The sequence below is a fragment of the Phalacrocorax aristotelis genome, chromosome 22 (assembly GCF_949628215.1).
Source record: "Phalacrocorax aristotelis chromosome 22, bGulAri2.1, whole genome shotgun sequence".
NCBI lineage: Eukaryota > Metazoa > Chordata > Aves > Suliformes > Phalacrocoracidae > Phalacrocorax > Phalacrocorax aristotelis.
In genome coordinates, this window is record NC_134297.1 from 2,234,106 (window position 1) to 2,257,449 (window position 23,344).

At 43.0% G+C, this 23,344-nt stretch overlaps 2 protein-coding genes across 3 annotated transcripts in view; both read right to left on the reverse strand.

Moving 5' to 3' along the window:
- The window catches only part of LOC142067580 (succinate dehydrogenase [ubiquinone] cytochrome b small subunit, mitochondrial-like), a 54,611-nt gene that overhangs the window by 15,309 nt on the left and 15,958 nt on the right, over positions 1–23,344 (reverse strand). Inside the window, exon 1 of one of the 2 annotated variants that reach the window (XM_075116351.1) lies at positions 6,293–6,420. The exons of the other annotated variant lie outside the window; for it this stretch is intronic. Within the exon in view, the coding sequence (XP_074972452.1) occupies positions 6,293–6,401 (109 nt within the window). The 5' untranslated portion in view covers positions 6,402–6,420. Of the gene's footprint in view, positions 1–6,292; positions 6,421–23,344 lie in introns of those variants that run through there. 2 annotated transcript variants of the gene reach the window in all.
- On the reverse strand, positions 11,704–12,887 carry TEX12 (testis expressed 12). Its single transcript, XM_075116362.1, has 5 exons — positions 12,798–12,887; positions 12,640–12,705; positions 12,350–12,461; positions 12,192–12,243; positions 11,704–11,938 (listed from the first exon to the last, which is right to left on the reverse strand). Exons 2-5 carry the CDS (start codon positions 12,697–12,699, stop codon positions 11,794–11,796), a joined length of 369 nt encoding a protein of 122 aa, XP_074972463.1. The 5' UTR covers positions 12,700–12,705; positions 12,798–12,887; the 3' UTR covers positions 11,704–11,793.

Below are 23,344 nucleotides of genomic sequence, written 5' to 3' on the forward strand. Positions count from 1 at the left end.
CGTTAGGTGCCTTCAAAACAATGCCCTATTTTTAACAAAACTGTACAACATCCTCTACTGAATTAAAAAAAGAAAAAAAAACACAACCAAAACCCAGCCGGTTTTTTCTGCCCATAGTACAAAGGCTCTTCTAGAAAAAGAAGAGGAAAAAAAAGCAGCTCATTAGGAAGAACATGCCACAGAACAATCCACTGGAGTCCCAGTGGACTAATCTAAATCCAGGCAAGCCATACCTTGTTACGCAACATATGTTACGAACATGATGTTGAAGACCCCAAAGTATTGGAATATAGATTGTCATGTTTTCCTTACACTGTACATGGAGGACTCTGCTAAGCTGGCATTATCTGAAATGCAGTAGACTAGAAGCTTATAGGCTATTGAAAGCTGTACAGTTCGATTCTTAAACTCACCAGTACTATCTGATTTCAGAAGCTCAAAGGGGCAATTGCTGGCTTTTCCACTTGCACAAAAAAACACGAAACAGAAAATAACTGCACTCTCCTCCAAAAAAATGGAAGTCAGGAAGAACACAAATGAAACTGCACTGAAATATATTTACAGGACAGGACAAAAGAGATCCAACAGATTTACCTGGTAAGTAAATAAGCAATAGCAGAAAAGGAGAATTTCTGATGGAGCCTCTTGTTTAAATGCAATATGCCCCTGATTAAGCACAGCTGTAGCACAAAAGCGTCAAGAAAGCAGGAACTGATTGGAATGCTGTGTGCTAACAGCAGACACTTATTGGCTCCAGTAGCCTGGCTTGCAAAGCCTCATCAACACAAGGATTGTTTTAGCAATCCATTTAGCTGCAGAGGTGGATTTACCTAGAAGGTATGCACGCTATTGCCTTCTCTCCCAATGCTAGCACCTCCTCATCTGTCGCAGGCTTCACACCCACAGGCCAGTGGAGTTGCTTTGCTGCACTGCTCCACCCTCACCGTAAGACCGTTGAGCCCTGAGCTAAACTAGAACTGATGAAGATTTAGGTATAAATGAAACACTGCTAAAAAAAGGACCGCATGGCACACAGAAATCTACTCCTGAACAGGATCTAGTAGAGACAAGACCATGCACTGAACAGATACCAGACTGATACTGAACTTCATTCTGATTTTTTGATGCAGCAATTTGTTCTGGTTATACTAGTCACTTTCACCACTGCTTCTTCTAGCCTACGTTCTTTAATCCAGGTGATTAAGTGAAGCTGCTGCACAATTTACCTGTGAGTCTCTGAAATCATGTGTTCACATCTACAGAGGAAATTTGTTATTTCAGACAGGAGAACATCTGCAAAAGAACTGAGTTGGGAGACAGCATTTTTCTGAGCTTGCTTCTTTAGAACAGCCACAGACAGAATGGGTGTTAGACATGCAGGAAGGTAAATTGCAAGATCCCTTCAATGTAGTTCTCTGGCTTGCCAATCCTCAAATCCTTCTTTAGATCTCTAATATGGTAAGTCAGCGAGATAAAGAATTCAGGCTGCAGGGCTAAAGCAATTAACCTCAAACCACCAACATCCTCTCCCTCTTAAAATTCAATTAAGTTCTGATTAAATCCTATATGAAGCACTCAATCTGATCCCAACACTCCTGCTTCAGAGTATTTCCTTTGACATAAGGAAGTAGAGGCATTTCATACAAACCAACACCTGACAGGTTTAGCAACTGCCATCAGTATTTGCAGAAATGTAGCCTTAGTAGGCCAAGCTGAAGTTTGTAAAGATGTAAAATATGCAGAAAAAATAAGAGCAACCTGTCCCTAAGGAGACATTTTTGCATCCAAGCAGAAACAAAGATGGCATGACCAAGGATGGTACTAAATAGAAACTTTCTGGAGAGCAGCGTAATTACATACAGGTATTTAGAAAGATAAACTTCACAAAAGAGCCTGAACAGGACTGGAAAGACCTCGTGTGTCATCTCCTCCCAACTGCTGTCCCAGAAAGTCATATATATGAACTCTGTCTTAAAAGTTACTACGTTTCCTGGCACTTATCCCCTCTTTGGAAGACTGCTCATTGCCCAGATGATTAGAAAAATCCTCTGAATTACAGAAGGACTTTATTCATAGGGGACTTTGTCCCCCTTGCTCTTCTGTCAGCACTGTTATGTGGCTTCGGTAGTTCTCCCTGTCTTGTGTTTACCACATGTTGTATTTAGAGTGAGCAATCATGTAACTTCCTAAGCTAAACAAGACAAGTTCTTTTCCTTTTCATTCTCCTGCAATAACCTTGCCATTCACATGATCATCTTAGTAATCCTTCCTGAAATCTGATCTAGTTAGAATTCATCTAGTTATAATCCATTTCAAGTCGTAGTCAACAGGCTATATACAACAAGAACGTGTAAGCTAATACCCTGTCCTATCAGACCAGAAAGAAACAAGCATAGTGAGATAATGTGCTATCTTTCCCTCTGGGAACCACCCGAATGAGCTGAAGATCCTGACAATAATGCATGCAAAATATAATCAAATCATGACACCCAGTTGAGTCAAAACAGAAGTTTTCAGAAACATGGCAAGCCATTCTAGGACAATTTTGAAAAGCCAGGAGGAGGGGAGGGGCGCAAGGGAAATTTTTTTTTTAAAAAAAAAAAAGCAGGTTTGCTCTGGTAAGTTTGCTCTGAAGACATTCAGGACAAGAAACAGAAGACAAAAATATGCAATGACCTCCTCTAAACTCAACACAACACACAAAAAATGTGCTTTTTACTTGCATTACTTAAACTGCCTCAGTATTGCAGATCACTACTCTGATCTGGAAATAAGATGTCAGGGAACTCCTTAGTGACAGATTCCTTGCTGACCAGCAATGCAGCATTTGAACACTGCAAGGGTGGTTGGGCGGGTGTGGTCAGACAGGTTCTTTGCAGGGACTTTATACACCCTGTCCTTTTGTTTCTTTTTTTTTAAGGAATCGTTATCTGTGCAATGTACTGAGATTGATCAGTAGCACCAGGGGCAAACAATACATGCTAATTAGCCCATGGACTTAAGACCAGAAGGGCCTAGTGTAATTCATTCCCCTGTCAGCACAGAAAGGCTTGCAGTCAAATAAAAAAAAAATCAAGCTTCTGCAATATGTATGCAGGACAGTACAATACAGAATAAACATCTCAAAGGAAATAATTTTGTTGCTAAGCTGTAAGTGATCACAGCAGTGCTTAAAAAAAGAAAAAAAAAAACAGAACAAAACACCACAGCTGTACATCCTACACTTCTCTATTAAAAAAAAACAAAACTGAATAACATCTACCCTCCAAATGTAACCACAGTTCAATACTAAAAACTTAAATTTATCTGCACCGACTCTGAAATGCACTGAGCAGGTAGAACACAAATACTTCTTACTTGAATGCACTGGTCATGAGCAATTGTAATAAAGGTGTATCACCTTCAGATAAAAGCTCAGTCATAAAGCCTAACTTATTGTAACATCTAGCTACTCAAGAAGGCACTAATCTCTGCAGAAGACAGAAGACAAACTGTTTTTTTAAGCAATATGTAAATAAAATTAAATACTGACTCTGCTGTACTGTTTTGGCTACACTCCAAGACGGAAGAACTTGAATAAGCAGTAAATCAAAGACACTACAGTCCCAATGGCCTTACTGCATTTGCCTGAATAAAATACCTGAAAATCAGCACAAGGTTACAATCTGCCAGCTCAAAAATCTCATTTCTGGACAGTAATTCCCATTTTACCTCAAACCTTTAAAAGTAAGCTTAAGATTTAATCTTCCTTTGGCATATCAGAGCAGAGGCAGTGCCAAATACAGCATTGTAATTTTTCCTCAAATCTTTTCTAAAGATTGTAAGCAATTACTAGACTTATCATAGCCTGGCATTGTTCGTTCCTGTACTGTTTCCATTCAAAGAGCAGCATGCCATGATTTCTCTGCCTGTCACAAACTGACATCCTAGGATCGATTATTTATATCCAGAAAGAGTGGAACCAATGACAAGGATCTTGAAAAAGTTTCTGTACCAAAGAAGTCACTGAGTCAGACATTAAATTGTACTTAAACAGCAATGGGTGAGACAGAAAATCTTAACAGTGGAGGCAGGAAACACAGAAGCTGTTTCCTAGCTGCGAAATTGAAATCGCATTGAATATAGCACATCCACTTTGATTTTAACCTACATATTCCAATCCAAGGCACAGGGAGCACCAACATTTGTCTCCACATGCAACTGCACGGTCTAGTATCTTGACTCAGAAGGACATCCAATACCAGACTTAAGAGCAGACTTTAGGAAACAGAATGCTCACAGCTGGTATTCTTCAAGCAGTGAGAGTGAAGCAAGAATTCTATTTCCCCTGAGGATTCAAGTAAATTCAGAATAACCATACAGCTGATTTGGAAATCCTCTATTACAAGATATGGGCCATGTTATGGTCCCTGAAAATCACAGACTGGAACAACAGGGCATGGAAACCAGCTTTCCCCATCCCCCCACTCTGAACTGAAGTTGCTGTAGTTACTGACTGCTGCCATCCAGACTCCAGCCTTCACCCTCTGCCTTCGCCAGGGTTGAACACCTCAGCTCACCCAAGTGTCCCACACTGATTTGAACTGAAGTTGTTGCACTTGCCTTGTGTCTGCTGGGAAGTCCCCGTATTTGACTCCTTGTTCCATCTAGCTTGTTGATTTCCCATTGTCAGGGGCTCAGCCGCCCACTTCCTTACTAACAGGCAAAGAAGCAAAGAACATAAAAGTGACAGAAAACACAGGGAAAAAGAAATGGATAAAAGGAGTAGAGAAAGGCTTGTCAAAGGGAGGTAAGGGAGAAAAGCACCTGTGAACTCTGCATACTCTTACATATGAAATGAAATATCTGTTGATTTCCCAAAGACACCTGTAGAAATAGATTCTACACTTCAGGGGTGTTTTTTTGATGACATGAAGAAAGTTATTTCTTTATTAAATACCGATTTACACAACCAAGTCCCTGCAACACTTATCCTAGAAAGGCACCCTGAACAACTGGTGAGTTAGGAAAATTTTGCCGGTGTCACAGGAAACATATCAGATGGAAGAAATTTTATTCACACTTTTTTCTTTTATTATCACTGTTTCACTCAAATGCCTGAACAAATAATAGAGGGGTTTCTTTTTCATGATCCAACATTCTCACCTTTTAGCTAAACTGAGACAATTCTACAGCAGCAAGCTTTTTAAAGAAGACCTTAGTAAATGTCAGGGAAAATCCGTAATTTTCAAACAGATACAGAAAACGAGGTAATCATCACTCAGGTAGTCAAGACAATAAACACAGCTCTTTACGTTCCTTATTCCTTTATGTTCTTTATGTTCCTTTTTATGTTCAGCTTCAAAGCATAATGAAAGAGGTAGAGTGCAAGAGAATTTACATTTAGCAGATAGCCCCAGTTTAAACATTATACAGTTTTTGCAATCTGCTAGCAGATCAAAAGAACATCACAAATGTATGTCTATAGGTTTTTTTCCCAGCAAGAGAGTATTTTGACACCTTGAAATGCTAATACCATAGGTTGTTTTATATAACATTCCCAATGCCAGACTTAATATCTGGTCATTTAGTTTGCATTAATTAATTACTCTGTCTCTGAATTTTCTGTCTTCCATCTCACAGAGGTAGTTGATCTTACTCCAGCTTAGTAACATGCACAGTGAAAAAGAAACCTCCTGGACTGTTCCTAAATTTGTATCCATGGATGTGTTCTGGTGGCACAACAAGGCAGGTTTGAGAACCTGTCACATCTTTCATACCCCAGAAGCAATCCTTTGATCTAACCACCACCACCAAAAAGCAGAGATTCTGGTGAATTAAGTCATGATCTTTAGTGGTTCCTATTTTGCGATAACAGATCTCACTCTCTTGGACCAAAAAAAAAAAAAACAAACCTTGGGGTAGTTTTCCACTTGTATGTTCAGATCAAAGCCTCAGTAATGTCACTGCTCTAAACAATCTTCTCCCTTTCACATCCTGCTCACACGTTTCACAGCAGACTCCCTTGCAGGCAGAATCCGCTGCCTACTGGTTTTCCAGCTCTAAACCATCAGTATCTGCTCGTAATCCGAGGGCATCTGTGCAATGTACTTGCCTCTGCTGTTTATCTTTTCGATAAGTAACAGAGAATTCCTGGCTTCTAACAAACACTACAAATTGCTTAGTTCCCAATTTCTGACCAATAGAAATGAAATCGCTCTACCGACCTGTGACAGCAGCAGCTCTTAACAGCAACAGAAAACCCCTCTCCAAGATGATGGGATAGGAGGATTTGTTTGTTTATGCATTTTACCTGGAATGAATTGCATCAAAGAGCAGAGGAAATGCCGCAAATGAGCAAGCAGGAGGCTGATGGCAGACAAAAGGATTTTGGAAAACATATTCCGCTCGGCAGAAGGCATCAAATCGGAGATGGTCAGGCAAAGGTACCGGTGCCAGGACGATAGTGTGCAGCCAGCACTGATGGATCGGTTGGAGAGAACTGCCTGACACCACCATTTCAGAATAAAAGCCAGGAAGGTCTGCCCTAGCAGGGCAGGATGGATAAGCCAGCCTGCCAGCACTCCGCTCCACGGCTACAGCCAGGCCAGGCAGTCGCAGGGCGTGCGGGCGACCTGCCTCGAGCCCCAGCGGCGCGGCAGCCGGGCCAGGTGAGTTGCTGAAGTGCCAAGACAGCTAAAGCATACGTTACCACTGGTGCAAAAAGTATTTTTTCACTATTAGCCGGCTGTAGCTAGAGAAACTGGAAGAGAGGAGAGTATCTGCGCCCTGCGGCAGCCAGGCTTCAAGGCAATTCCTTTAAAAATTCTTGTCATCTTGTCTTCTCTTTTTCACCTGTCAAAAATACTTTTTCCTTGTTTTGTTTCAAAATCTGAGTAACCCATTTTGTACCTCAAAGAATCAAAAGGCTTTAGGAATATTGGTTGCCACACCACATAAGCCCATCCAATCAGATAGGGAAGGACCAGTGACAGGTCGTGCTCTGCTGTTTCAAACTAAGATGGACTTTAGATGGGCCCTTTTCTTCAGGATGCTCTGCGGAAGCTGCTAGCGCTTTGCAAATGCACCGTGAGGGCTATGTTTGTTTCCTGTTATTAAGCAGCTCTTAAAAGCTGCCCTGTCCCTTGAGAGAGAGCAAGGCAGCATACACAGTACTCTAGGTAGCCCATTCCACTGGGCTTAAGATGGGACAGATGATTACTCATCCTAAATCTTCTGATGCAAATTGAGCTGATTTCTTGTCCTTTCTGCAAGGCACAGCAAACACCTGACTACTGTCCTTTCTATAACTTACCTGTTATCCTGCCCTCCCTTGATTTGTGCTTTCTCTAAGTTACACAAACACAACTGCTTCAACCTTTCCTCACAGATCATGTTTTCTTCACCCTTTATTACTCCTGTTTCCCACACTGCCCTCTTGTTTTTTAATAAGCAGACCATCCTCCAGCTAAGACCAAAGTAGCACAGAGTAAAGGAGAACACTATGTTTTTACGTCTTATCTGCTGTCCTACATCTAACACATCCCAGCTCTGTTTTTTTCACCACCCAACAACGTCGTACCAACGATAGCTGTTGTTCTGGTTTGTAAGTAACTTATATGATTCCCCTTGCTAAGCATAGTGTTTTTCCCTTGTCTTTTTTGAATTTTATCTTGATTTCAGATTGGCCCTTCATCTTATGGAGATTATAGGGAATTTTCAATGTGTGTTATTGATAGCATTTGCAACTGCTCCTAGCTTGCTGCCATGTGAAAAATTAACTCTATTCTCTAATGTCCTCCTTCTAAACCATTCAGGACAATATGGAATAAGCAAGGCTTGAAGGAGAACACTACAGGATGCCACCTAGGGTGACCTTTCAGAAAAAATTAGTATTCCTTTTGTTGACTTTTTAACTCATTCATGTAGCCCCTACTTCCTGATTACTCTCATTTTTATATAATATCATACAGAGCAGTGTCAATTACAACAAACTATAGCCTATCTATATTTTTTCCATATTAAGTCAACTACTCTGATAAAGGAATTTTTTCAAAGTTATTTATTTATTGCTCCCCAGGTGTTTATAAAATCTTTGTTAAGAAATTTACTTCAGACTCTCTACAAGATGTGAGATAGGCTGATTGGCCTATGATTCTTTGCCCTATTTTTCTGGCTGTTCACCGTGATGATGTAAAACACCCACTCTGCTGCTCCTTTCCAATGCTGCCTTCATCATCAGGTTTTCAAAGACAATTCAAAGACAAAAAGATTCTGCAATTAGCAAAACTGAGTTCTGATGAACTCTAGACAGAACATCATGAGCCTTTAACACATATATTACCTACTCAATCTGGTGTTTTTCTATTATAATCCACATTTCCACATCTATGCTAAAAGGCAGTTTCATTTTAAGTAAACAGTCACAATTAGCCTTTTCTCGGGGAAGATTTCTCTTTGCTGAATACATAAGTTGTCTCTGCATCATCTGCTATTTTCCATTTTTAGTTCTTAGAAAATAGAAGAGCTATGAGAGGAACTGAGTATTAGTTTGTCATCACTTACACTTTCCAGACTGTGGAGGTACTCACAGCAAGCTCAGAAATGCAGAAGACTCACTGTCAAAAATGCCTTTGACCTCAAAGAGGGTTGGAACTTTGTCTAAGGTGTTTCCACATTTTTTTTTAAAAATCCATTCATTTTTTGTTACGGTTCTTGTTAATTTACTAAGGCACTGCAGCTTAAACAACAGGAGGAGAAGCTTAAAGAAAACGTAGTTACCAGCTGAGCTTTGCTGATCAGATTTGGCAGCTTTAAAGCCAATTAATTTTCTGTTCAAACCTCCTTCAGTAAAACTGGAAAGCGGATAGTGATGGGATGGGTGCCAGTTGGATTTAATGTGTAGCTCATTCCTCAGAGACAGAACACATAAACTTTTAGTTTCATATCAGAAGAAGAAAGTAAAAATTTTGGTTTGTTTCTCCCAATAAATACCAAAATACATGAGAGACGCAATTAGTGCAGAAACATCATTAGCAGAGTAGACAAATAGGAAAACAATAACTTTTTATTTTCTAACAGTTTAGAATAAAACAGTGTGTGATGAGTATTCCCATATATATAGATATTGAGTCAAACACTGAAGGGCGGCCAACAGAAAAATGCTCTGTATTTTTAGCCAGCAAAGTAACTATGGAAGGCTGCCTTTTAAACAGGAAGATACCTATGTATGAAATCAACCAGTGAGTGGGTATTTCCATTGCTGAAGTATTTTTAACCTCAAAAGAAGAGAGACTGGTTTATTTTCATTTGATGTTTTAAACTTTCTGAACTTACCATTTCAAGCTGGAACTTTATAAAACTACGTATTTTTATTCATTTTACTTGGTCAGTGTTTATTTTTATATATAGCCTCACATAGATTTGTGCAGCAAAACCAGCAGCTTTGTTGCTCTTAGTAATTTAAAAATGATTTTTTAAAATTCCTGTTTCAAAACCTTACAAAGCTTTGAATGACTTCCCTTTAGTAAGCATAACCACACAGTTCATAATCTCAGCTAGGTTACTATGGCCGTACTTACTGACTTGACTCTCACTGCCTTTTCAAATTCTAAAATCCCCTTACTACCACAGAGATCCCACTCTAAATTCTAACATGTAATGACAACCAACTGCATGAGGAGAAATCACCGTAGAAACATAAGAGGCATCATTTAGAGAGGTAAGTCCTGAATTTAACTGCACTTGAATGCGAGACTAAGCAGTTGCTCAGTCTTCTAAATATAGTTTTACTAAATTTTACTGGATTTTATGAAGTTTTTAAATGGAGCAAACTGCTGGAACAGTAACACTATGGGTCTGTGCCCTCCTGATCCCCGAAGGGAAGAAACTTAGATTATGTGATCCAATAGTTTTCTAAGTTCTGCTTCTTAATAATACTTAATATAAGAGCCAAAGGTTTGCAGCTTGGATATATTAGCCTCATAAACTAAATCAGGATGATCTAAATCCAGGTGATCTCAATCGGTTGCATTTTCCTAAGCACAGAGAAAATGCAGCAAGCTTCTGATTCTGATAACAGGCAGATATTTAACAGTAATGAAAGTGGTGTAACTTTTCTTTGAAGGCTTACATAAATAACTATCCATAAATTTCTGAATTTAGACATAGATGACAATTTAATACTCTGCATTTTTTCATCATTACAGATGATTGTAGATTTTAGAAATACTGAGCACAATAGTCTAGAAAATGTAACTTCAAAAATATTCTCTTTTTCTCTCACTTCCTTCTGTTTAAACAGCATTATCAAAACTGATTACAAAATGACATACGATTATTAGGAAAAAGTAAGAGACTGGTAAAATATGAGGCAGACTTGTGGTGAGATTTTTGAAAGTCTTTAGATGCTGAAGATGCAGATAGGCACCTTATGGGATTTAAAAAAAATTCCTAAGTATGTAAGGCGCTTACATCCTTAGGCACTTTGAAAATCCTACTAAGTACATATCTGCATCTTTAGGCATCCAAATACCTTGAAAAATCTCACCCTAGATGTCCAGTTTCTCTCATTATTTTTAAGTAGTACCAGTCTGACTGGTAACAGATTTGCTTGTGACTTTTATCTAATAAAAAAAGGGGGAAAGAGGTACTGATTACATCTGAAAGGATTAAAAGAGAAAATTAATACAAAGTACTGGGGTAAAGATATATAAATATATCTTATGCTAGCAACAGGACTATCTAGCACTTTTCTTTATTACATTAGCCTCACAATTTGTACAAATAATGCTTTGTACATTTTATGTTTCAACTTTTTTAACAGAGTCAAATGACGAGAAAGAAAAAGTGCTTACAAAACTCCACCAGCATCCTTAAATAAATTAGATATACAGCAAATGACACTGATGTCTCTAAATAACAAAACAAAAACCAGGAATGTAATTCTAAATTATGTTAACATTATCTAGTTATTTATTGACATTACTAGCAAAGTTTTTATTATGTGCTTTTATGTTTATATCAAAATGGCCTTGGTTTCATTTGAAAAGCTGTAGAAGTATTAAAATGTATTTTAAAATTAAAACTACGTACCTCTTTACACATTTCCCAAAGTAGTATTCTTAATAGAACTCTCCTATTCCTATGCTCATCTTTTCAATCTATTTATATTCTGAGACAAAATGTAAATAAGATTGCAAGTACATTCTACTAAGCTTTAGCACCAAAATATTTTCTAGAGTAGAATGAAAAAAAAAAAAGAAAAATGTTAATATGAAATAATCTGAGGTCTCTCCTTATATTTCAAAATTCTACGTTTCATGGAAATGTTTCTATACTATGTTCTAGGGCGAAAGATTGGCTGTGACAATAAAAACATCCTTTGCAGTGGCATTAGAAATACCATGGCTGCATCTGAGCTCAGTTGTACTGAACTTCCACAGCCTTAAAGCCAACAAATGCAAAATTCATTCTAAATTATTTTTCAAATGCTCCCAGTATTTTCTAGGGATGGAAGCACAGCGTCAGCCAAAGCAATGGGTCAACAAGTAAAAAAAGATGTTTTAATGTGTAGAATCCCTTGGGATCATAGGATTTAAAATGGATGTTTAGTATTGTTTTTAACTAATTTCCACTACCCTATGTATTGTATCTGCTTATTAAAAAAAGTTGCTGCTTAAGTTGTTGAAGGTTTCCTGAACTGCTAGAAATATTTACATAAAACATTCATGAAACATTCATCATCGTTTATATTTTAATACGTAAAATTTACACAAGTTTTACTCTGCATTTCTGCAATCTAACAAACTCCATTTAGCTTTGCAGAGTAGTTGCGATCACAGTGAACCTCTGTTTTAGACTCTCCCTTTTCTGTTTTAAGTGGTTTTCTATGGTCCTTGCTTCTTTTAAGATTCCATCAAGTTCTTGGACGTAGGAAGCATCCATCGCTGCTCTCTCACTTAATTGAAAAAATCTGTAGTTAAAATCAATCCTAAAGCCATTAATTTTCTCACTACTTAGAACTGATTTTATGCTTTACTTAAAAATGTGTTGCCTATCAATACTCAGTTTCTGACCAAATTAGTTCTCTGTTGTAACAGAAAACAGCATTTTTATTTCAGGATCTGTATTTGATAGTTTTCAGTGCTAATTTCTCTAAAATGCAGCCACGGTTAGAAAAGTGCTGTACAGACAGGACAATGTTAACTTGCCTCAGAATGTGGGCATATTTTGATAACAAGCTCTTAATTTCTTTGTTCATCTCTGTTAAAAGAAAAAAAGTAATTTTATTTAAACATTTTAATGAATTTTCATCTCAACATCCAATTAGGTAATTACATAGTTACTTTCAGTACATTTAATACATCACCATTTAAAACTTTTTCCAGTGGTTCAGGTTTGTAAAGCGACTGCGAGCCCTCAGTAAAAGCCAAATCTGTTTTGTCAAGCGAGGACAACTGAAGATTTTCTGAAGCTTCATTCTGGTAACAGAGCACACACAAAAAAAATGCAGGTTCTAGGACTTTTAGCACAGATAGAGTTTAACTGAAAAAAAGGAGTTTTAACAAGATCTTGAGAGACTGTTTTCAAAGAAAGTCCAAGTGTTATTGGCTTCACAGCATCAACACCACCCCTCATCAACAGGCAGGTACTGCTCACCTCCATCTCTTTTTTACGTTTACTTCTATTTTCATCAGATTTTGGGGTGTTGCTTGTCATCGTTGCCTGATAAAAAGTACAACATATTTGGTAAGCCGTTATCCTGTGCGACAGGAAAACGTATCTCTATAAAGGCATGTAAAACCTATAAGCAGTACCTCTGTAAGCTCCTCTGCAAAGGGGCTCTCCTCACTGGAGAGAGGCAGAGCCTTGAAGCACGGCGAGAGCACCGATCGGGGCTAGAGGCAGCGGGTCCCAGCCCCAGGCCGGCCTTGGCCAGCCTGGGGAGGGCCGGGGCTCACCGCCCAGGTGCTCTCCGAGTTGGCGGAGGGCGCAGAAGGCCGTCCTAGGGCCGGCGAGGCCGACTCTGCCCTGTCCGAAAGGGATCTCTCCCCCTCTCCAGCTCTACCTACGTTGCCCCCGTTCCCTCCGCCCTTCAGGACATCGGGGCGCCCCCCGCCCAGGAGGTCCCCACCCGCCTCGGACCTCTCTCCTCAGGCAGCGCGGGCCCGGGACGCTTTGCGGGCCTCGGCAGCCGTTAGCGGCCAGCGCGCGAGAGCGTGGCCGCAGCGGGGGCGACGCCCGCGCCCCACACGGCCGGCCCGGGGGAGCTGCCGGGCAGGGGGCGACCCCCGCGCCCCACACGGCCGGCCCGGGGGAGCTGCCGGGCAGGGGGCGACCCCCCGCGCCCCACACGGCCGGCCCGGGGGAGCTGCCGGGCAGGGGGCGACCCCCGCGCCCCCCACGGCCGGCAGCAGAGGCTGGCTGGAACCCGCCCAGCGGCCCTATTCTGGCCGCTAGCAGTCCTCGCCTTGCCCGGGCGGGGCGGCTGCAGGAAGGGCGGGAGGTGAATCAGTAAAAATCTGGGAGATCGGTGCCGTTAAAAGTAGAGAGCTGCCGAGATCAACTTTTTTTTTTCCTGGACAATGGAAAATACTATTAAGTTTTCCTTTTGTATCCTGTGCTTCACTTCTGTACGTAAACTGTCTTTGGTTTCATCAGCTGAGAGATTACGTGATGAGGTGGCTTGCTTAAAACGGGAAGAAACTAGACACAGCGATTCAGGAGAGCTCTTTCAGCGTTACACTTCACGTTGTTAACCAAAAATATTAAACGCTGCATCAAGTTACTACTTTCCTAAACTAAATCTCGGCTTCGTTAGCTACGGTGAAGAAAATCATTGCAAGATTTTCAGTTGTGAGTAAAGGCAATTTTTCCTTTTTTTTTTAATGCTGTTTTTGTGTTGTGGGGTTTATTTTTGTTTGGTTTGGTTTTTGTTTTGGGTTTTTTATTTTTTTATCTTTTTATTTCTGTTTTTAAGAGAACAAAGGATCTTAACTTTACACCTGTTATCCGAATAGGCTCTGAAAGTCAAAATTCAGATTTTTATGTTTCTAGCAATACTATCTAAACATTAAGAAATGGATATGAAAGAATACGCTAAAAAAATATTCTTAAAGTGTTTACCTAATTGAGTTACTATGACTATGTTATTTTTGTTAACAAACCACCTGAATGAAAAGAAATGAAACGTTGGAACTGTTTCACCACTTTCAGTACCTTATTGATGTGACAGTCTATGGAGACAGCTCAGACTGAAAAAAAAAAAAAGCAATTACTCTAAAAGTAGTTCCAGTTCTTTTAAGGTTGGAGATGTTAAAATGCCAGGAGTAAACAAAGCTTAAAACCTACAATAGCAGCAATTGTATGAGTTAGACCCAGACCCTTATAAATGTAAGCAGGTACAGACTAAGAGAGGAAAACTCCTTTTATTCAATGTGCTAAATGATCCTATTGAATTTTTAGGATCTCAAAGGTTGAGAAGAAGGACCAAGTCCTCCTTTTTGATAGTTCATATACAATGTCAATAGACCAAAAAATACTAGTGCCAGCAGTTAATACAAAAACCCCTCCAATATTGGCTGGCTGGCATTGGTTTTGATGCTTTCACATAAATTTTGGTACCAAGTACCATATCATTTAATGTTTCACTAGTCATCTGAATGTAACTTTAAAGTTAATGAGAAAAGAATGGCTACATGATAAATAATTACTACAGCTTTAATATTTTTTTTTTTTTGCAGTGACATGAAAAATTAGGTATTCTGGGAACAAGAAATGCAAGCAGCTATCGCCCAAATGGGGAACACTCCCGAATAAAGCCCTGGTGCCCATATGCCCATATTTTGAAAAAAATGTTAAGCGTCAGTTGGAGTGAAGAAAAGAAACATTTATATTCTTTTGAAGCTGAAGAAAATTATTCAGGGGTAGAAACTTACAAGGCTGAAGTTGTTTATCTTAGCTGAAAAAGACCAAGAAGCAATTTGATCGTACTTTGCAGGAAGGAACTATTTGTTACGAAATGGCTATCAGGAAAATGTACAGACATGGGTGACCAGACCCACAAGCCAGTTAAATTTAGAAAGATTTCCCGCCCCCCCTGTAAGAACCAACTATTAAAATAAAGTACTAAGAGGAACAGCAGAGTTACAGTCGTTGAATATAAAAATCTGCTAGATCTAGGTGTTTAAATAAAATTTAGATCTCTCTGGTATACAGGTTTAGGTAAACACAACTCCACACACATAATGCCATGTAAGAAAACAGGAAATCGAAAGGGGATGATATAATATTGCTATCTGGCTAGAATTCATTGTGAGTGTCTGTAAATAGGGGTATATACTACTTCTCTGAAAGCAGTAGCTGCCAAAAATCTGTTTTTCTTTGTCAGTCGGAAAGGGGATTTTACTCTGTTGCTGAATTCTTCTGCTTTTTAAAATTCTTCTGAATCAATTTCGTTAGTTTCTTTCAACAAATTTAAAGAAGAGAAATTTCTGGAGCAGACATACTCCCTGGTTGCTTTTAACATGTCAGTGCAATACGCTGCTCCCTGTGGGTAGAATTGTCAAAATTAGTTGTTGTCAGTAAAATGAACAGTATTTTTATTTATAGGATTATTATTTCAGATGAGGGTGAAAGATGCACCTTTGACCTCAAAATTATCTCCCTAGTTTTATGATGTAGACATTAAAGCATTCCCTACAGACATTATTGCGCTTTTTTCCCCGTTTGTTTTCCTCTAGGAGCAGTAAGAGGCATGCAGACAGGCAAGGTCTTAGCTTTCGTCTTCGTTGGGGGGTTGGTGGGCGTTTAGGAGGGGATTCCCCCTACAGTCCAGTGCTAAAACTTTTAAGTGCCCTGTGCTGGTTTTGGCTGAGAAGGGGTTAATTCTCCTCACTGTGGGGGTCGGCTACCTTTCCAGCTTCCCGCGCTCTGCCGCGTGGCGGGGGGGGGGCTGGGAGGGGCAGGGCCGTGGTGGGGACGGCTGACCCCGACTGGCCAATGGCAGGTTCATTCCATACCATGTGACACCATGACCAGTATATTGAGGGGGGGCAGCGGCAGCGCGGGGGCGGCGCGGCGTCGGGGCGGCGGGCGGCGAGCGGCTGCGGCGCGTGCGGTTTGTTCCGGCGGTTCGTTCCCCCTCTCCCCTCCCTTCCCCCCTCCCCTGGGGCTTTGCGCCTCTCGTTGTTCTCCTTTACATTGCATTTCTACTGTTGTTTCTTCTAATTTTAATTATTAAACTGTTCTTATCCCAACCCACGAGCGTTACCCTTCTGATTCTCTCCCCCATCTACCGGTGGGGGAGTGAGTGAGCGACTGTGTGGGGCTGAGCTGCCGCTTGTTATAATTAATTTAGCCTTCAACGGAATTTCAATCAAAGTTTACAATTTATTGAATAGAGACAAGCAAGCAGCGCTGGATGCACGGGGGATCCTTCCGCCTAACGTGCATACCGTCATACAAAATTACAGGGTTTATAGAACAATTAGTAAAAACACGCCTAAGTTTACACTCATTGGTCAGTGATAAGCATCCCACTTGCCGTTGGTCAGCCGTCACTCTCCTTTGTAGCAGGGTGTTTCCACTGTTAGTCCTTGAAGTTCTACTGAATTGTATCTTTTTAGGAGGCTTCTTGTCAATGCAGCATTCATTGCTAACGCCCTCTTGACTGGCCTAAGCAGGTGTTAGTTTCTACTCCTAACTAAAATTCTTTCTTAACAATTAACTTAAATCGCCAATCAACATTCCAACCATTAAGACAATTGAACGGCCCTCGGTTACACAAGCACAAACCCATTAAGACAGTTAACAAGTCAATTGAACGGTCAAATGCTAGAGGGTCACACTTCACCGTGTGACTCTAGCATTGTTCCATATTGACACGAATCAGATGAACACATTTTACACCGCTAAACCACGACAGTCTTTTTGGCGCCCAACGTGGGGCTCGAGGGTTGGACGTAACAACAGCTGCTGGTCACAGCACCATGTTGTCCTTTTTGCAGTTGGTGTTAAAAATCGGTGTTGGTTTGTTGAGTCTGCTGTGTTATGCTGTGATTAGTAATGTTTTGCCTACAAGATTTGTTATACAAACACTCGTTTTCAGCTTTATCTGGTATTTGGGGTTTTTGCTGAAACCATTACTGTACTTCGGATACCACCTTGTTGAGGCAATTAGCAATTATACCTCCTCCTCTGAGAGATTTTATATGGAGGAAATACAGAATAATACCTTTGCAACTTTGTTCTATGATGTCTGTGCCTTTGTTACAACAACGTTTTTGTATCTTGAACATCCTTGGGTGGTTAAGGTGCACTTATTGTTAGGTTTTGGGCATGTTGTTTTGGTTTTGACTAAGCAACTTAAGAATATCACCCAGAAATCTGCCCCGAGGCTTGATAGTTACGAGTGGCAGGGCATGTGGGATAGCATGGGCAAGTACCTAGGGCAGTGGGCACCCCCAGTGTTTTGGAGTTTCACCCCCGAACAAGTGCAGAATCCTAAAAAACTAGTAGAATATTTGGAGAAAGTATGTTGTTACGCTGGGAACTCCAGAGAGACACAGGTAACTGCAACATGCTGGGGTCTGGCCCATGCATACCGAGCCCTGCTCAATAGTATTCAGTGCCCCCAGGGGGAAGAGAATGTCTCTGGATTGAAATGCAAAGTGACTGGCACTGTAGACAATCCAGCCCTGACAACAGGCACTGCAGCCACTCAAACCCCCACAACAAGTACCGGAGCTAGCTCAGAAAATAAACCCGCACCAGTATCAGTTGCCCCCATACACAAGGCGAAATATTGGAAGCGGACATCAACTCGTTTAGAACGGGATGATGAAGAACCAGGGCCATCGCGGGGAGAGGAGGGAGAAGTAATAAATGAAATAGAGACCACCCGATCCCTGTCCTTAAGCGAGATATGCGAAAAGATTGTAGCCGTCGTTCAGGTGAGCACATTGTCACCTGGCTGCTCCGATGCTGGGATAATGGGGCCAGTAGCCTGGAACTAGAGGGGAAAGAAGCCAAACAATTGGGATCCCTTTCTGGGGAAGGGGGCGTTGACAAAGCAATTGGAAAAAAACCACAAGCCCTCAGCCTCTGGAGGCGACTCCTGTCTGGAGTGAAGGAAAGGTATCCCTTTAAAGAAGATGTTACATATCGCCCAGGAAAATGGACAACTATGGAGAAAGGCATCCAGTATCTCAGGGAATTAGCTGTGTTTGAGGTGATTTATGGTGACCTGGACGATCAACGGTCATCCAAATATCCAGATGAAGCCGAGTGCACATGACCCATGTGGCGGAAGTTTGTACGGAGCGCACCATCTTCGCATGCAAACTCATTGGCAGTGATGTCCTGGAAAGATGACGAGACACCAACGGTGGCAGAGGTGATAGATAGACTCCGGGATTACGACGCAAGTATCTCTTCCTCGCTTGTCTCTGCTGTGGAGAAACTATCCCAAGAGGTCCAGCAACTCAAAGAAGATCTGTCCTACTCCCCACCTCGACAGAGCAGTGTCTCAGCTGTTAGGAATAAGCGTCCTTTGGCTCAAAGAAGGGGATACACACCACGGGCCACCCTATGGTTCTACCTGCGTGACCACGGAGAGGACATGATGAGGTGGGATGGCAAGCCTACTTCGACCCTATAGGCACGAGTACATGAACTGCAAGGAAGAACAGTCACTCAGGGAGGCTCTTCCAGGAAAGCTGCTGCTCCAGTTTCCAGCGAGCAAGTCCCCAGACAGAGGAGTAGAAGCGCAGATTTTATTTCTAAGTGTAATAGAGGGACTCCTGGTTCACATTTACAGGAAGTGAGTTGTGACTGCCATGATCAGGACTAGAGGGGCCCTGCCTCCAGCCGGGTGGAGGAAAGGGATAACCGGGCTTACTGGACTGTGTGGATCCGATGGCCTGGCATGTCCGACCCACAGGAGTATAAAGCTTTAGTGGACACCGGCGCACAGTGCACCTTAATGCCATCAAACTATATAGGGGCAGAACCCATCAGCATTGCTGGAGTGACAGGGGGATCCCAAGAGCTAACTGTATTGGAGGCCGAAGTGAGCCTAACTGGCAATGAGTGGCAGAAGCACCCCATTGTGACTGGCCCAGAGGCTCCGTGCATCCTTGGCATAGACTACCTCAGGAGAGGGTATTTCAAGGACCCAAAAGGTTACAAGTGGGCTTTTGGTGTAGCTGCCTTGGAGACGGAGGAAACTGAACAGCTGTCTACCTTGCCCGGTCTCTCAAAGGACCCTTCTGTGGTGGGGTTGCTGAAGGTCAAAGAACAACAGGTGCCAATCGCCACCACAACAGTGCACCGGCGGCAATATCGCACCAACAGAGACTCTCTGATCCCCATCCATAAACTCATTCACCAACTGAGGAGCCAAGGAGTCATCAGTAAGACCCACTCACCCTTTAACAGTCCCATATGGCCAGTCCGGAAGTCTAATGGAGAGTGGAGACTAACAGTAGACTATCGTGGCCTGAATGAAGTCACTCCACCGTTGAGTGCTGCTGTGCCAGACATGCTAGAACTTCAATACGAACTGGAGTCAAAGGCGGCCAAGTGGTATGCCACAATTGATATCACTAATGCATTCTTCTCAATCCCTCTGGCAGCAGAGTGCAGGCCACAGTTTGCTTTCACATGGAGGGGCGTCCAGTACACCTGGAATCGACTGCCCCAGGGGTGGAAACACAGTCCTACCATTTGCCATGGACTGATTCAGACTGTACTGGAACAGGGAGAAGCTCCAGAACACCTTCAACACATTGATGACATCATTGTGTGGGGCAACACAGCGGAAGAAGTTTTTGAGAAAGGAGAGAAAATAGTCCAAATCCTTCTGAAAGCTGGTTTTGCCATAAAACAAAGTAAGGTAAAGGGACCTGCACGAGAAATCCAGTTCTTAGGAATCAAATGGCAAGACGGTCGTCGTCAGATCCCAATGGATGTGATCAACAAAATAGCAGCCATGTCTCCACCAACTAGCAAAAAGGAAACACAAGCTTTATTGGGCGTTGTGGGTTTTTGGAGAATGCATATTCCAAATTACAGTCTGATCGTAAGCCCTCTCTATCAAGTGACCCGGAAAAAGAATGATTTCAAATGGGGCCCTGAGCAACGACAAGCCTTTGAACAGATTAAACGAGAAATAGTCCATGCAGTAGCTCTTGGGCCAGTCCGGGCAGGACAAGATGTAAAAAATGTGCTCTACACTGCAGCCGGGGAGAATGGCCCTACGTGGAGCCTCTGGCAGAAAGCACCTGGGGAGACCCGGGGTCGACCCCTAGGGTTTTGGAGTCGGGGATACAGAGGGTCTGAAGCCCGCTATACTCCAACTGAAAAAGAGATATTGGCAGCATATGAAGGGGTTCGAGCTGCTTCAGAAGTGGTTGGTACTGAAGCACAGTTGCTCCTGGCACCCCGACTGCCAGTGCTGGGCTGGATGTTCAAAGGAAACATCCCCTCTACACACCATGCAACTGATGCTACGTGGAGTAAATGGGTTGCACTGATCACCCAGCGGGCTCGAGTAGGAAACCCCAGTCGCCCAGGAATCTTGGAAGTGATTATGGACTGGCCAGAAGGCAAAGATTTTGGATTATCACCAGAGGAGGAGGTGACACGTGCTGAAGAAGCCCCACTGTATAACAAACTGCCAGAAGATGAGAAGCAATATGCCCTGTTCACTGATGGGTCCTGTCGCCTTGTGGGAAAGCACCGGAGATGGAAGGCTGCTGTATGGAGTCCTACACGACAAGTAGCAGAAACTGCTGAAGGAGAAGGTGAATCGAGCCAGTTTGCAGAGGTAAAGGCCATCCAGCTGGCCTTAGACATCGCTGAACGGGAAAAGTGGCCAGTGCTCTATCTCTATACTGACTCCTGGATGGTGGCAAATGCCTTGTGGGGCTGGCTGCAGCAATGGAAGCAAAGCAACTGGCAGCGCAGAGGCAAACCCATCTGGGCTGCCACATTGTGGCAAGATATTGCTGCCCGGGTAGAGAAACTGGTTGTAAAGGTACGGCATGTGGATGCTCACGTCCCCAAGAGTCGGGCCACTGAAGAACATCGAAACAACCAGCAGGTGGATCAGGCTGCCAAGATTGAAGTGGCTGAGGTGGATCTGGACTGGCAGCATAAGGGTGAACTATTTCTAGCTCGGTGGGCCCATGACACCTCAGGCCATCAAGGGAGAGATGCAACATACAGGTGGGCTTGTGATCGAGGGGTGGACTTGACCATGGATGTTATTGCACAGGCTATCCACGAATGTGACACATGCGCTGCAATCAAGCAAGCAAAGCGGGTAAAGCCTCTGTGGTATGGGGGACGATGGCTGAAATATAAATATGGGGAGGCCTGGCAAATTGACTATATCACACTCCCACAGACCCGCCAAGGCAAGCGCCATGTGCTTACAATGGTAGAAACAACGACTGGCTGGCTGGAAACATATCCTGTCCCCCACGCCACTGCCCCGAACACTATCCTGGGTCTTGAGAAACAAGTCCTGTGGCGACATGGCACCCCAGAGAGAATTGAGTCAGACAACGGGACTCATTTCCGAAATAGCCTCATAGACACCTGGGCCAAAGAGCACGGCACTGAGCGGGTGTATCACACCCCCTATCACGCACCAGCCTCTGGGAAAATTGAACGGTACAATGGACTGTTAAAAACTACACTGAGAGCAACGGGGGGTGGAACATTCAAGCACTGGGATACACATTTAGCAAAAGCCACGTGGTTAGTCAACACGAGGGGATCTGCCAACCGAGCTGGTCCTGCCCAGTCAGAAATCCTACATACTGTGGAAGGGGATAGAGTCCCTGTAGTGCACACAAAAAGTATGCTGGGCAACACAGTCTGGGTTCTTCCTGCCTCTGGCAAAGGCAAACCCATTCGTGGGATTGCTTTTGCTCGAGGACCTGGGTGCACTTGGTGGGTGATGCGGGAGGATGGAGAAATCCGATGTGTGCCTCAAGGGGATTTGATTTTGGGTGAAAACAGTCAATGAACTGAATGCCACAATGTGAACTGCTATATAATACTGTGTGTCACCTCTGTGTTGTATCAATGATATCAGAGTACGAGCCTCCCAACCCATGGAAGATCAACTATGAAACAAGCTGTGCAGCAGTGATGGAACGATGACTGACTCGGTATGCAGCAACCCAACGCCACACACCATCTCTCCCACCCGGAAAGACTGATACAACAGATGGAGCCCAGAGTCATGGACTGGGTGAACTCAATGGACATTTTAATGGACATTTTACAGGGAAGGTCCATGAACTAAGGGAATGATGTCTGTGTATTATGTTAAAGGATGGGAAGGGGAGGGGTGGTGGTTGGTACGGTTGTATTGCATCATATGGGACCTGGGCATGGTGTAAATGGTATGGAATAAGGGGTGGAGAATGTGCTGGTTTTGGCTGAGAAGGGGTTAATTCTCCTCACTGTGGGGGTCGGCTGCCTCTCCAGCTTCCCGCGCTCTGCCGCGTGGCGGGGGGGGGCTGGGAGGGGCAGGGCTGTGGTGGGGGCGGCTGACCCCGACTGGCCAATGGCAGGTTCATTCCATACCATGTGACACCATGACCAGTATATTGAGGGGGGGCAGTGGCAGCGCGGGGGCGGCGCGGCGTCGGGTCGGCGGGCGGCGAGCGGCTGCGGCGCGTGCGGTTTGTTCCGGCGGTTCGTTCCCCCTCTCCCCTCCCTTCCCCCCTCCCCCGGGGCTTTGCGCCCCTCGTTGTTCTCCTTTACATTGCATTTCTACTGTTGTTTCTTTTAATTTTAATTATTAAACTGTTCTTATCCCAACCCACGAGCGTTACCCTTCTGATTCTCTCCCCCATCTACCGGTGGGGGAGTGAGCGAGCGGCTGTGTGGGGCTGAGCTGCCGCTAAACCACAACATGCCCTAATGCCTAGTCAGCATTATAAACAAAAAATCAAAGCATGGAGATTCCACTTAACATTGCCAAACCCTACGAACTGTACAAAATATTCCAAAGTTCGCTTTTCTGTTTTTTTAATGGCCTTAGTGTCCCATCACCAGAGAGTGCTTGCCACTGCAGTTAGAGCAGCATGTGGAGCATGAAGCAGTCCACAGTCACCAAAGGCAGTGCTCACATTCCGGAAAGCATCACGCTTTGGGGCTGCAGCAGTTAGAAATGAGTAATTGCTCTCGCCATTTTATTTATTTGCAATTAGTACGTACCTGGGGAACAATTTACAGCCAGTAAATTAGCTCTCCATTAGCCTGGCTTCGACTACTAGCCAGAGTTTTGGCTGTCTGTTCTCGTGAGAGGAGCGTGAATTCCTCCTCTGGAGCAACTTATGTA

What these genes read in the sequence shown, in the direction of transcription:
- TEX12 (XM_075116362.1), bottom strand. Translation starts at nt 12,699, where the DNA reads ATGACAAGCAACACCCCAAAATCTGATGAAAATAGAAGTAAACGTAAA. An exon ending in AACGTAAAAAAGAGATGGAG is followed by an intron (nt 12,462 to 12,639) that starts GTGAGCAGTACC and finishes CTCTGTTACCAG; the next exon opens with AATGAAGCTTCAGAAAATCT. An exon ending in ACTGGAAAAAGTTTTAAATG is followed by an intron (nt 12,244 to 12,349) that starts GTGATGTATTAA and finishes TTCTTTTAACAG; the next exon opens with AGATGAACAAAGAAATTAAG.